Source organism: Carettochelys insculpta, chromosome 5 (genome assembly GCF_033958435.1).
Source record: "Carettochelys insculpta isolate YL-2023 chromosome 5, ASM3395843v1, whole genome shotgun sequence".
Classification (NCBI taxonomy): domain Eukaryota; kingdom Metazoa; phylum Chordata; order Testudines; family Carettochelyidae; genus Carettochelys; species Carettochelys insculpta.
The window spans coordinates 34,624,530-34,639,344 of record NC_134141.1 but is presented as its reverse complement, the minus strand read 5'-3'; the positions used below and the strand labels follow the sequence as shown (position 1 = coordinate 34,639,344).

Below are 14,815 nucleotides of genomic sequence, written 5' to 3'. Positions count from 1 at the left end.
GGGTTTTGAGCATTAATCAGTCATATGCAAAATAGACCCTGGAGGCAAAGGATACAAAGTAGATTATAGTAAACAGCATTGTTTAACACACCATTTCTTCATCTTGTTCTTACACCAGAGCAGGGCTGTGTACAGATTTAGACTGTAATCTCTAAAAACAGAACTGAGAAGTTTCAGTTCTTTTCATATGAATTTTGTTGTTTTTTATCCTGTCTCTCTCTAACGATGGCCCCAGAGAATATTGTGTACTCCCTATAATTGATACACGTTACTGCTTCATCGAGTTTTGGTTTCTTATTTTTCCAGGTGGGGAGATTGGCATGACTCCTTGCTTTGACACATTAACCTTGGTTGTCTCAGATGGTGAAGCTGGTGGGGATGTGAATGCTTGCTGTTATGATGGACTTCTTCCTCTTCCAGTACCACTTCACGAGTCCTTTCCAGTATATGACCTTAACATCAGTGTATTCCCAGTGGACAACCAGCCACCATCCATTGCAATTGGTGAAAACCTTCCTCTTTATTTCTAGTCTATTATTTATATCCTGTATAACTTAGGCTGTGGCCACGCTAGCTCCTCCTTTCAGAAGAGACATGGTAATGAGGCACTTTGGCAGATGCTAATGAGGTTTCTCCATGAATATGCAGTGCCTCATTAGCATAATGGTTGCTGTGCACCCTTTGAAAGTGCCGCTTTTGGAACACAAACCTCCTGTGTACCCCAGGGACTTTCAAAAAAACCCACTGATTTTGAAAACCCCTTCTTCCCATTCAGTTTTATGAAGACGGGGCTTTCGAAATTAGGGGGTCCTTTCCAAAGGCCCCCAGTTACACCGGTGGGATGCATATTCATGGCAGTGCCTCATTAGCATCTGCCAAAGTGCCTCATTGCCATGCCCCTTCCGAAAGGAGGGGGCTAGTGTGACCACAGCCTTAGTGTTAGCTAGTCTCAATATTTTCTATCACCAAAAATTGACCAGACATGTCAATGAGAAAGGTGTAGATCCCTTTGACCCCTTTTTCAAACAGGCACCTTTCTTTTCTACAGGCACAGTTTGCCCCTGGAATTTAATTTCAAGTGAAAATTTGAATAATTGCCCTTAGCTATTTGACTTGGTGTGCATATCACCTAGAGAGAGATTCAATACTGAGATCTGCCCCCACTTTTTATTCTCACAAGTACCTGCAGAAAATGAGGCTCATCCTCAGCCCTTTGCAAACTTACTCCGTTTGCTTTTGGTTAATAAATAGAATAATAGAAATGGTCCTGAACCAAAAGCCCAGATCCAAATAGTCCTGAATTTCACACTTTTAGGCTGTTAATTAACAAAGTCAAAGCTGCGTTGTACACTTAATTCATTTACTACATGTGAAGCCAGATTTTAAATTGTTCTTGCAAGGATCAAAAACAAATAGAAAGAAAAGTCATGTTGTAGTTGGCAGCCTAAATTTAATCTGTCAACAGATCTTTCATTTGACTTTGAGTAGTTTTGGATCAGGCCCGTAATGCCTGTCATAAAGACACACTTTCTATGGACATATCTTTTCTTTTATAATGTCATTTTATAAAGCCACTTACTGTAGCCATCGTGTATCTGTTCTATGTTGCAAAGGAACATTTAAACATATATATGGGTAGCTTTGTAATTTGCAGCTTATCACCCAAGCAATGTTCTGGAAATGAAGTATTGTCCCAGCAGGGAAATTAAGCACTGAGGCATGAAAAATTGTTCATTATGAGCAATTCGTAACTGCTCTCAGGCAATTAATGCTCTGACAAACAGAGGTAACAACTGATCTTGAGCAGCACATAAACCATACTTAATGGCTTATCAGTAAAAACTGTTTTGTGATTTTTTTTTCTCCTCCCCACCCCCACCCCCACCCCACCTGGAAAATGCAGTTGACACTGTGATTAGAAAACATTTGCACCAGCTTGTTTGTAGCACAGTTTCCCATTAGCAGTTGTGTCAATTTCTTAAGTAAAATATCTCAGAAAGTTGAGTTAAATAATACTCATCATCATATCATTTGTGTCTAGGTGCCATGTTTGTTGTGGATGAGGGTTGCTCAGCTGTCCTTACCACTAACAACTTATTTGCTACTGACCCTGACACCGCAGCAGATGACTTAGAGTTTATTTTGGTTTCTCCTCCCCAGTTTGGTTATATTGAAAATATACTACCTTCTCCTGGGTTTGAGAAGAGCAACATTGGTATAAGCATAGGTATGTGTAGATACAATGGCATGACCATCACTACGCACATGTTACATACATGATCAATGGATTGCCAGGCAGTAATTCGATATGTAATCCTGGCAGGTGCACGCATTAATTTAATTTTATGCGGAGGGGCGGGGTGGGACAAGTATACATAAGAAGTGTAAATAAGAAGCATTGCAGCTGTGTTGGCGGGATTCAAAGAGGGACCGTAACCCTGTAAGGACGAAGAATTAGCAAGTAGATGAATTCAGCATATTTAAGTGTTACACATTTGAGCTGCAGTCTGCGTGAGAAACGACAATATAAAAATGGATTTTCTCTGCTTTGCCACTTCAACATTTTTCCCTCCTTCCCTCCCTTCCTCAACACACGTCTGTTTTTCATTATTAAATTACTGTGGAGAAGACTTTTTAAAAATGAATGTCTCAGGATAGGCTCTAATGACTGGTGATTTTGATTGCCTCAATTTCTTGGGGTGTCCATCTTCAGACACTTTAAAGATGCCTAATTTTCAGAGCACAAGTGTGGTGCAGTTTCGGAAGGCCTTTACTGGTGGTTCAGGTTGGGCACCCCAAATCACTAGTCACTTTTGAATGTGTAGGTAGGTAGGATTTTTCACAAGGGTCTCAGTGACTGAGTGGCACAAGTCCCAATGAGGTTCATTGGCATTTGTTCTCCTTAGTTATTTAGGCACTTCCAACACAAAGTCCCTACTTAGGCAAACCTTTATCTATCTACTTACTTGTGTTTACTCATTGAGGGCTAGATTGTGCAAACCAGACATCTTCCAGAGTGAGAGGTGGTGCAGAGCTGCACCATCCTTGAAGGCACCATGTGAGGCATTTGGTCTCAGGAGAATACAGTGTTTCCTTGAGCACCCTGATGTATGTGGAGGGAGGCACTTGCCCTGCTACGTCATTTCCTCAGATGTAATGTAATCCCCCACCCCCCATGGGTATGTCCTCACACAGGGCCACTGACAGCGGGGGTGGGGCAAAACAAAGAAGACAGTGGCTCTGGGGCCCAGTGATTTAAAAGTCCTAGGGATCCTTCCACTGCCAATACTACCTCAGCTGGAGCAGTGACTGGAGCCCTCTGGTGGCATGTGCCACGAGGCCCTCTCTTGTCAGCCCTGTGTACACAGCGTGCAGCAGCAAACCTCCCATTGTGTGTCAACAGATTTGGGCCAGTGAGGCTCATGCTGGTGCTCTACCAATAGCTGTGTAGGCAGTAATTGAAGTTGCATCTTGGTTGCTGAATCTAGAGAGGGGGTTGGGGTTGAGAAGCCAACCTTCAGGCCAAGCCGCAACTTCAAAGTACCACCTGAAGCAATAGCTCTCAACCAGGGTATGGGCACCTGTGGAGGTCTGCCAGGGGCCACATCAACTCATCTAGCTATTTGCCTAGTTTTACAACAGCTTACATAAAAGAACTGTGAAACCAGTACAAATTAAATATCAAAATGACAATGACTTGTTTATATTACTCTGCATACTATGCATTGAGATGCAGGTATAACATTCATATTCCAACTGATTTATAATATGGGAAAAGTCTGCATTTCTTTTTTCTCTAACCTTCCTGAGCTATGCTGGTTTTGAAAGAAATTGAACATGACAAGTCAAATTCCTCCCACATGTAACTTCACCTTAAAAGTGGATGATTAAAAGAGAAGATGTGCTATTTAGGCTTGGTCTAGAGATTTAAAAGTTAAGTCAACTGAGTGACGTAAGTCAAGGGGGAGGAGAAAAACCCCATTCCTGTCCAACATAAATATTCCAACTTAATGATCCCCATCCCCGTTGACACAACTATGTCAACAGAAGAGTGCTTCCATCAATGGTTAGCTGACTTCATTTGGGGAACTCATGCTGAAGGAAAAAATCCTTCCTGCATCTACCCCATGGAATTGTGCCTGTGTAGCTACACAAACATAATTATGCCCATCTCCATGGGTGTAGATACAAAGGTAGTGTGTTTCATTTAGCATCCATATTCCTTAGCTTCCTCAGCATTAAGAAGGCTATGTAAAACCCAGATGGATAGTACCTCAAGTGGGTATGGATTTACGAGTGTTTAATGAGTTACAGTGTTTGTTAAAAGAAGATTAGAATAAATGTTGTATTAACTTATTTCTTTGAATTCTCTAGCTTCATTTCAGCTGAAGCACCTGAAAGCCTTGTATATAAATTATGTGCAGTCCAGGCATGTGAGAACAGAGCCAACTTCAGATCAGCTTATGATTTATGTCACTGATGGGAAGCATCGTTCTGTGGAGATCCCATTTTATGTCCTGATCAACCCAACGAATGATGAAATCCCAGAATTCATAGCACGGAATATAACTGTAAGGAAAGATACAAAATTCTAGATAACTAATGACTTTCTGTGCCAGAAAATATATAGCCAGAGACTCCTTTTTAATATACATATTGACATCTTTCTCAAACCTATCCCCCTTCTTTTGGTCTGCCCTGTCATGCTGAGTGAAATTCAGCCCAGTGCAGGAAAACACAAGGCCTATTCCACAACAAGTCTCATCTCAGCCTGTAAAATAAGGTGATAATTTTGCACAGACCTTGTGCTGGAGCTCTGCACAAAAGTGAAATGCACCAATTATCCACTTTAGTACTGCTTTAATTACTTACCTGGGCAGGCTTGATTTATTGTATTGCCTATGTGTATTTAGCTAACCTCTTGTTTGTGTACACACACACACACACACACACACACACACACACACAGAGATTTGTATGATTCGTGGTATCGGAGGTGAAAGTAAGCCAGTGCAGCCCAGTACGCTGCACTGGCAAGAAAGGGTCCATCAAGGTCTGGCATGCCCCTCCTGGGTATGGCATATCAGAAAGACCCTGTACCAGCCCCCAGTCCCTCCGTGGAGCTGCCTGTCAGGAGAGTAGGGCGGGGGAGGAAGCTGGGAGCAGTACAGCACCCAGAGGTGATGCCAGCACTCCGCCACTTTCGCCACATGCTGCTGTTCCTCCCAGCAGGGAAAGGAGCAGAGCTCCCAGCTCCACCACTCAGCTCCATCTGGTGGCAGAGCTGCTGCAGTGTGGGGAAGAGTCGCAGCTCCATGGAAGGGCACGGGGCATGTTGGGGCCAGGACTGATGACCGTGGAGAGGAAAGAGGACAGTTGCCCCAGGGCCCAGTGGCTCCCAGCAGTGGATGATGCTCGTGCAACAGCAGTGATGACTGGAACCCCAGGCTTCTTTAAGTTGCTGCCGGACCACTGCACGGCATGCTCCTCGTGGCTCTCAGTGTTGGGGCGAGGGAGGCCCAGCACTGTGGTCTGGGCTACCCCAGCCCCACCCCTTCCAGCCAAAGTCACACCCCTTCCAGGGTCCACCCTTACTTTGAGTGGGGGCCTGCAGAAGCTGTCAGCCCCCCCAGCTGGGGCTTCTGCTCCTTCTCCCACTGGCAGGGGCAGAGCTGGTTAAAGCAGCAGAACTGCCACCAGCTGTTCCAGCTGTTGTACACTCTCCCTCTCCTCCACAAGGCAACCTGGGATGCGCAGGGGAAGAGGCTGAGGCCAGGGCTGTGTCACGTGGAGGGTCACGTGCACTGTTCCCTGTAAGCTGAGCACTTGTGTCACTGCTCAGGAGGGATCAGGTGCCTCCCAGCTGATCAGCAGAGGACCCCCAGGTAAGGTTTTATTTCTCCATATGGTGCACATTGGCACATGTTTCAGTGCACATAAATTTTTTTCTGCACATGAATGGAAAAACTCCACACAGGGATGTGCACCTGAGGCACTTAAACCATGTACTAGGGAGTCTCTGCTCTACAGCCTTGACTGAGAGCCAGCTGGCCTTCAGCTCATGTGGTAGAACATAGGGCTTTGGCCCCTATGGTTGCAGGTTCATTTCCTTCTGCTGACAGCCCACATCTGTCGGCATTACAGGTGTAAAACATTAGAGGGAGCTTTGGTCGCAAGGGCCCCCTTATCTAGATCAGCCCCCCCTAGCAGGAAGAAATTAATTTTACATTCACACCTGGCTCGATATCCTGTACTATACTTTGGTACAAGACATTGTGATAGTAAGAAGAACGTTTCTGCATTGTCTTCTGCTGACAATAATAATAATAATAATAATAATAATAATAATAAATAATGGTACCGTGGAAACATAGGATGAAATCCTGGCCTGACTTAATAGATTCAGGCATTCACCTCTTATCAATGTCATGTCATTTATGTGCAACTGGAGTATATGGAATGTGTCACAATACTGAATTTTTTCAAACTGCGTAGATCTGCCATGTAGCCTCCTCTTAACATATGCAAGAATAGTTATGGTGAGAATCAGAAGATCTAAAAATGGCATCCTCTTACTCATACCTGGCTGGATTCTCATATTGGCACAAGAGAGAGGAGAATCGGGGAGCTGGTTTCTTGTGCTTTGATGATCTGTAAGGGGCAATTCTTGTACATACTTATTGCTAAGTGTAACATTTACTACTGTGAACTGTCCCATTGACTTCATCAGGGTTACCATAGTAGGAAGCAGTGTGCTGGTAAATAAGAAAGAGCTCAAAGAAGCAGTTTTAAACAATGAAAAAAAAATCTTTACTGAGAGAGTGTAGGTTTGCTTTTTCATTAGGGTTTCAGAGGAATCTCTGGTGATTCAGAGGGACATGACTGCTCTCTGTGAGGGACAAGGATTCCATCTTAATAAATAAAACTACTCTTTCTACTGAAAAAGCCCATGGTGGTTTTTGCTTTTTGTTTTGCTACTCAGGTGCTGGAGGGTCAAATCAAGGAATTAGTAATCAGTGTGGTTGATCTGGATGTACCTGAAGATCGCTTGTTGTTTACCATTGTCCAGCAACCCCAGCATGGATTCCTCATTAATGGAGTTTATGGCAATGACATTATGAATTACAGAAGATTCATTAGCAGTCCCCACAGTCATGAGCACATTGTGCATGACTTTTCCATGGAGCTTCTTAAGAAAGGTAAATATACCATTTCCTTTGCATCAGACCTTTTGTTCCATTAAAAAATTCATACCAGACAAAATGCCAATACAAAGAGCATTCATTATTTATATACTCACCTGGCCTAGTTGTAGTTTCATAGGAAAATTTAAGGATAGCAAATTAAATCTTAATGGCATTTTCTCAGCTCAGCATACTTAATCCCTTGGAAATCCCTCAAGAAATTTATCCTGGAAAGCCTATGCCCCAAGTTTCCAGTGGGGACAATAATACAGTGTTCTAATCATTAGTGAAAATTCACTGCATTGGAAAAAGACTGGTCTAAAATATCTAGTTGTCATATTTTAAGTAACACTTTTTTGTGCTACAGTATCTATTTCAGTTATGGTGTAATTTTTAAGGATATTTTGTAGTTATTGGTAAAATTTGCCCTAAATGGTATGAAATGGGGTTCTATTGTTAACTATGACCAGCTAATTGAAAGCAGATTGTCTTCGTCTACATTGATATTCTGGAGAATAATTAAGTAGTTAACATGATTTTGATACATTTACACCTGTGTGATTTAGATCAGCTTTTAGGCCTCAGAGCACTGAGGACTAATGTATTCGCTTTCTCTTTCATAAGGTCACCCATCACCCTAGTATCTAATTTCCTGCTAAAAAAAAGTGTCATGCACTCATCCTATATACCTCAATTTTTCCATCTCAGTTGCTTGCTGCTTTCTCTTGCCTTTCCGTAACAGACCTTACCACTTTCATACTCTTCTATTAAAGGTCCGCTGCAGAGAACTGCAGTATTATCTCTGTGTCCTCTTTTGTCTAGCTGCCTAGTGGCCATTCTAGTAGGTAATCTGGAAACCAACTTTGGGAAGTTTGTTTGCATATGGACTAGTAAATGGCAAGTTCCTACAGCAGTTCCTCTTGTCCATCCATCCAAACTAGTTCTTGAGTGCTAGTCATTGAAGAATGGACAGCTTTGTCCAGCTTAAATTAGGGGCCTCCGCCATGTGAAATGAGTATGGTATAGGGGAAAACAGCTTGTTCAAGTACATGAAAACAAATCTGGGTTTAACAGGTAACTTTATGCAGTCCTGGTTTGTTTGTGTTTTTAAATGTACTGGATTAATTTTGCTTATTTAACCCCCTTTAATCCCTTTAGTCATGTGCATATGAGACTGGCATAAATTCAGAAAATGATAGATCAGATTTTTCTCTAAGAAAATATAAGGACATTTCAAAAACAACAGTTTACATCAGTGTAAAAGAAAGTTTTGTGGAAGTTAAATCAAGTGCAGTGCTAGTGACATAAATATGTAAACTCTATCCATTCTGCTAATTTCTTCAATGTGCCATTTAGAGAGGAAATAGCCCAAGTTTTTTTTTTTTATTTTTTTAAAATTAATTTTTTTAAAATTAAGTCTCTAAAATTTGAGTATTCACATATGGGGTCTGGTTGTCATTCATTTGTATTCTGGTGGCAACTAGAGGTGCAACTGAAATTGAGTCCCCATTGTGTTAAGCAGGGGATGAACATGACAGTTCCTGTCCTGTAGAACATACAGTCTCAGTTGATAAGACAGATACAATAGGAGAAAGGAAGTATATTATCATGCTTTTCCAGACTGCGAACTGAGGCACAGAGAGATAAAATAACTTGCCCAAGGTCATGAAGAACGTCTGTGTCATAGACAGGAACGGAAACCAGATCTCCTGGATCCCCCAGCTACTGACTCAACCACAATGGCAGCCTTCCTCCCTAAGGATCAGTTAAGACACACAGTGTGATGTCGAAGCATCTTGTCCCCCCAACCCCTAGTCCACGGGCTCCATTTTGGGAAGGCCAGGGATGGGGTTGCGGGGGGGCTACAGCTGTGTGTAGTGGGACACTATTTTTTTCTTTTTCCCTTTCCCCTAATTACCCAGGAGTGAGGGGAAAGTACACAGATTGCATGCATTCCTCTCACTCCTGGCTGAGGAGAGGGCAGAGGGATAAATGACACAAGCTGTGTACTTTCCTCTTGTTCTCTGAGAGGGAGAGGAAGGAGAAAAAGAGCAAGAAGCATCCTGGTACACCTGACTGGAGCCCCCTCTGCCTTCCTGAAGTGCAGCACTTACCCCAGTCATGTAGAAACTTTAGTTTGGGTGGATGGGAGGGGAGGGAAAAAATGTACCTGTTCCAAACAAAGTGGTTTTGTCATGCTGCTTTCTTTGTATTGCTGGTACATCGATGGACAGCTTCTGCTTACTTGGCTTCTCCTGTGCTTGCTGAAATAAACTGGCCATAACCAGAAGACATGGTGGGCTGGGGAGAGCAGGAGGAGGATGGAGGCAGAGGGACATGTCGTGAAATAGATTATGAAGGAGACAAATTTTATTTTCTCTCTTCCTCCCTCCCTCCCCCCGACAGGAATGAGGCTGGTGTACATGCATGATGACTCTGAAAACCTCACTGATGATTTTACACTCCAGCTGTCAGATGGGAAACATAAAGTCTTCAGAACCATTCTGGTAAAGGTCATCCCAGTTAATGATGAGAAACCAATGCTGAGCAAGTAAGCCACATGTTCCTACCCCAAATTGTGGGATGTGTTCAGATGAAATGATTCAATAGTGATCAAAACAGCAAAATGAAGATTAATGGGGCTATTCTTCCATAAACAGCCAGAGACTAATTCTAACATGGATGTTCCTGCCTATACCACCCTAGGATGCTTTAATGAGAGCATTCCTGAAAATAACAAAACAAAAAAAAAACCCTAAATTACAAAGTTTGTTTTCATGTTGGTTTCTTAATTAATTATAAAAAGGCTGTTGCGATATATATGTAGGCACAAAAACATTTTGTCTGTCAGACCTTAGTTAAAGTATTATTCAAAATCAACTCTGATCTTTATGCTCCCTCTGCTGGCCACACATACATTAGGATTGACATTAGCCATTTCTTTCTTCTGGCCACTGGTATACATCAGCTAACCCTGTGAAAATTGCATAGGATCTGGGGATTAACAGAGAGCCTAGTCCTTCCCTATCATCTGAGATCACTCTTCACCACTAAAAGGCTCTAGACAGTTACTGAGTAAGCCCTGAGCATCATAGTCAATTACATTTTCTAAAAATATTCTCTTGCAGTCATAATTTATCTTCCAAACAAGGGCTGAATTAACTTCCTCCCCCCTCATCAAAACTGTGATTTACAAATGAGTTGGACTCAGGGTGATGCCGAAAGAAGGAACACACATGACTGATGTTTCACTCTGATTCCTGATCTTTTACAAGTAAACAAATTAAATTGCATTTAAGCATATATCTCTTTTTATTTTGACTAGGAGAGTGGGGAAAATATTCCGCTGATATGATCCCTCTGTGAAAAGTTTCATCCTTTTAACTGCAGATAGTTATTGGAAACAGTATTTCTAACTGCTAGACCTTTTTGCTGTACACAGAGGCATTGATTTTAAGAATGTGCATCTTCATTAACCCAGAGATAAACAAGGAATATGAAAGTTAATTTTACAATTACATACTCACAAAGAGGTATATAGCACGCAATAGCAAGAGTAGTAACCATAGCTTAGAATGCAGGGTACAATTTGTACATTAGTAAATGAAATGATGTAATCTTAGTTACTGATTAAATACCCCTTGATATTTTTCTTGTTTGGATAAAGTTCAGTTCATCGTTTTCCATTCTTTCCCTTTGGAGTAAGTTATGGAGGTTTCTGCAGACTAAGTATATTTCATGTTCTGCGCTCTGATGTGCCCAGTAACCGTGCTGCTGTCTTGACAGGCAGTGATTAGATCTTATAATTAGTCATCCCTAGTGGGAAATCTTGCTCACCCTTTGGTTTTGGATCATCTTTCCTTCCCACTTTAGTCCCATTCTCTAATAGCCTGCACATGGCATGCACTTGGTAAGGTGAGCAGATTTGAAAAGAATTGACAGGCTGTTCCTGATCTAACAGGCTCTGAATCACTATGAGTACTGCACAATCAAGTTTGTACAGTACCTTCTTCTGTTTAGCCCTGCTGTGTGGAACACTTTCCTTAAATGTAAAGCCTCTGCGTTTCTCCTCTACCCCAAAGCCTCTTTTAAAGACCCTCTACTCTGACACCAGAAAGAATTAGCCAACTAATTCTTGCTAAGTAGTAACAGAGAGGAAGCTGTGCTAGTCTATACACTATCAAAACAATAAGCAGTCAAGTAGCACTTTAAAGACTAGCAAAATAGTTTATTAGCAAAATAAATTTTCAAAAGCTTTCAAAAGCTCACCTAATAAACTATTTTGCTAGTCTTTAAAGTGCTACTTGACTGCTTTTTGTTTTGGTAGTGTATAGACTAGCACAGCTTCCTCTCTGTTACTATTCAACATGCAAGGCACTACATTTAGCCGTTTGGAATGGAGATCCATCAACTACATGAAAAAACTTGCCCAGATCCAGACAGACATCATCTTTCTCTCCAAATGCAAGAAAATGGAGATTGTACCCAAGGGACTGACAGTGAAAAACCCATTACAATCAACGTCCTACACTGACTACAGTGAACATCTATGCAACATGCTCTGTAAGAAACTGAGGAACCACTTGATCAAAATCCTTTACAATAAACAAAAGGTGAACAAAACAAAAGCTCACCTAATAAACTATTTAAAGTGCTACTTGACTGCTTTTTGTTTTAGTTCTTGCTAAGTACATGAACAGTTGGGTTCAGATGACATTTAATATTTTTTAAATGTACCTATAACAGCTCTGTTTATAACCCATCTTCTAATCTCTTTGTATGTTGCTTGTCGTCTTAGATTGTAGGCTCTTTGGCACAGTGATTGTGTCTTAACTTATCTCTGGTCAGTGCCTCATATATAGTTTGTGTAACCTGTAGACAAGTAATATTTAATAATAGTAATAATAGTAAAATTACGTGAAGGGAGAACTAGGATGCAAGTATTAGCTGAAAGGAAGGAAATGGAGAGGGAGACTGGGAATTAGTCTGGAAGAATTCTTGTTGGGAATTTTAAAGGATCTGGGGACTTCCTTCTTGCCTGACTCTGTGTTTTCTTGTGCCATGGGAGTCGGGGCTGCCAATGAGCAAAACGTGGTAAACAAAGCCTCTCAGTGATTTGATCGTAGAGGGCCAATGGAAAGTCTGATTAGGGAAGTGTAGGCAACCAGCAGAATGGGTCTCTGTTCCTAGCGAAAGCTCATTTTCAGGGAGCTGCCAACCAACGACTGAACAACCAATGCATTAAGTCACCTACAGGGGCCAATAGAGCACATATTCGTATGGCATATAATAGCTACATGAACACCTTGTTCATGTTGCCTCTCTCAGTCAACCCATGTAATGAAATCATTGTGGAGGGGGCAGACAGAATTGATTCTTGTTAATTCCAAAGTTGCTTCTAATCTCTTTTGTTGTTTTTGCTTTTTGCTGTTGTTATGAGAAACCAGTCTTCTCTGCTTGCTGTTTTGCAGATAAATGTGTTCTCCTCTAGTCATTCAATCTGCAGTTGTTATTGCTGTCAGCGTCTGAGTAATCCATTTCCTGGCAGTGGTCTCACTTGTTGGAAAGGTTACTTTTCTGTTTTCATATCAGTGTATGAGGGTTTTTTTTCCCCAGGAAGAATGAAATAGAGGTGAACATGGGTGAAACCCGGATAATTTCTAGTGCTGTTCTGTCAGCTGAAGATAAAGACACCCCCAGAGAGAGAATTTACTATTTGTTTGAAAGAATTCCAGAATATGGGCTGCTTCAGCTCAAGGTTAGTCTTTGTGTTTTAACAAAAAGCAAGCAAGCAAACAACTCCCTCGTGTTAGAACAAAAAGAAGCTTATTCTTCTTTATCCTGAATGTCATTCATGTTTTGGAATACACTGCTATGGCTGGTTGACTTGGGTAGCGGAACCATGTACGAGCCTTAATCAGAGGTTTTGATAATAGAGTTGGGAGTCTCGGGTCAGATGAAGCAGAGGTCTCAGGATTGAAAGTGGATGGGTTGAAAGTGGATAATACAAAGGGGAAGAAACCCAATGAGAAGTGGAGAGAGAAGAGCTAGACCAGTGATGGGAAACCAAGGCTAGTGAGCAGGCCACTTGAGTGGCCCTCCTTCATCTCAATGGGCTGCAAGATGGCTGTAAACAAGATGGTCTCCCGGGGTAGATACTTCTGCTAACTGTGCTTGCACAGCTAGAATTGGCTGGGTGCTAACTGAACAATGGCAGCGTTTGGATTAGATGCAGGGGGAGCGCATAGCTCTCAGTCAGTGTGGGTACAATCAGCACACTTCCCATGCCCTTGCTTTACATGCCTGTCACTTTAGTAATAGTCATAATAGTGGTAGGAAAAAAAACCTACACTGGCAGAACCTGGCAGTCCTGCGGGTGGGTACTCTAAACAAAATGTCTCATGGGCCACACATAGAACGATAGGCTGCGCACAGCCCATGGGCCAGAGGTTGCCCACCACTGAGCTAGACCAAATGGGGGTAACAAACAATCCCAGGGCCAGAGGGTGTGGAGATATTTCAGGGACCTGGAAGAGAGTAGAAGGAGACAGTGCAAAAGATACTCTCCCCAGCGATGTAGAAGAGAACCTATCAGATAAGAAGACAGTAACTAGGGGGAAAAGGGAAGGTCAGAAAATAAGTGTTACAAGTTGTACCTCCCTGGTCTGGCATCCTCAGGACTGGAGTGGTCCTGAAAAAAGAATTTTCTGGACCGGGGTGGTCAGGTGTCTGGACTCTCCTGGAGGGCCACCAGCCTGCTGGCTGGGCTCTCTTCCTGGCTGCCACTTTACTCCCCTTCCCCCAGGCTGCCTGGGAGGGGGCTCCACTCCTGGCAGGACTCCTTGCCAGCCAGGCTCCCTGCTGTGGGGCTGCCAGTGTGGCTCCTACTTGCCAGCCCACCAGCTGGCTACCCACAGCAGGCCTGTAGGCTCCCTGCCCCCACTGCCAGACTCCCTGCAGTGGGGCTGCCAGTGGGTCTCTTTGGCTCCAGCCGGGTGCCCCATCACTGCAGGGCTGTAGGCAGGGCTCCTTGCCACCACCCTACTGGTAGGGCTCCACTCCTGGCCCCACAACCAGCCAACAGCTGGGGCTCTCTGGCCCAGGAACTCTCTAATCCAGCAGCATCTGTGCCCTGCTGGACCATGGATGTTGCTGGACAAGAGAGTATCAGGTCAGAAGTCTTCAACCTGTAAGGAGAGAGAAGGAAGGAACAGGAAAAAATTAGAGAGACAGGATGGAAGATAATTATTGAGGAAAGGTAAAAAATCAAACAAAAGTAAGGCAGAAATGGTAACCTCTTCTTTTTAATTTATGTACCAAATTGGATGTTTTATTCCAGGTATCATGATTCTGTGAGTTAAGTGGCACTTGGTTCTGTACACAGATGTTGGAAGTGGGAGCCTAGTGTTATTTTAACATCATTTGTTCCAGCAGCATGTTATACTGGGACACAACTCTTGCTCAATACCGCATAGCACAGCTGTGTTAAATATCTTGAACTCTTCTGAAATGCAGGAAATTGCCTCTGACATTTCAAATTTTTCCAGGGAAGGAGCCCATGGTTCCCTAATTCTCCCAGAATCTCTCTAACTCCCCTCAGGTTCCTCACTTATGCCTGCTGGCTTTGGGCC

The 14,815-nt window shown here is 42.8% G+C and overlaps 1 protein-coding gene across 9 annotated transcripts in view; it reads left to right on the top strand.

Moving 5' to 3' along the window:
- The window catches only part of FREM1 (FRAS1 related extracellular matrix 1), a 100,878-nt gene that overhangs the window by 39,993 nt on the left and 46,070 nt on the right, over nt 1-14,815 (top strand). For 8 of the 9 annotated variants that reach the window (XR_012645657.1, XR_012645658.1, XM_074994916.1 and 5 more), the window contains 6 exons: nt 307-504; nt 2,042-2,227; nt 4,375-4,571; nt 6,983-7,199; nt 9,591-9,735; nt 12,801-12,942. Coding sequence is in view for 7 of the 9 variants with exons in the window: in XM_074994916.1 (XP_074851017.1) it covers nt 307-504; nt 2,042-2,227; nt 4,375-4,571; nt 6,983-7,199; nt 9,591-9,735; nt 12,801-12,942 (1,085 nt within the window). In the remaining 2 variants the exon portion in view is untranslated. Of the gene's footprint in view, nt 1-306; nt 505-2,041; nt 2,228-4,374; nt 4,572-6,982; nt 7,200-9,590; nt 9,736-12,800; nt 12,943-14,815 lie in introns of those variants that run through there. The other variant, XM_074994920.1, reaches the window with a different exon arrangement.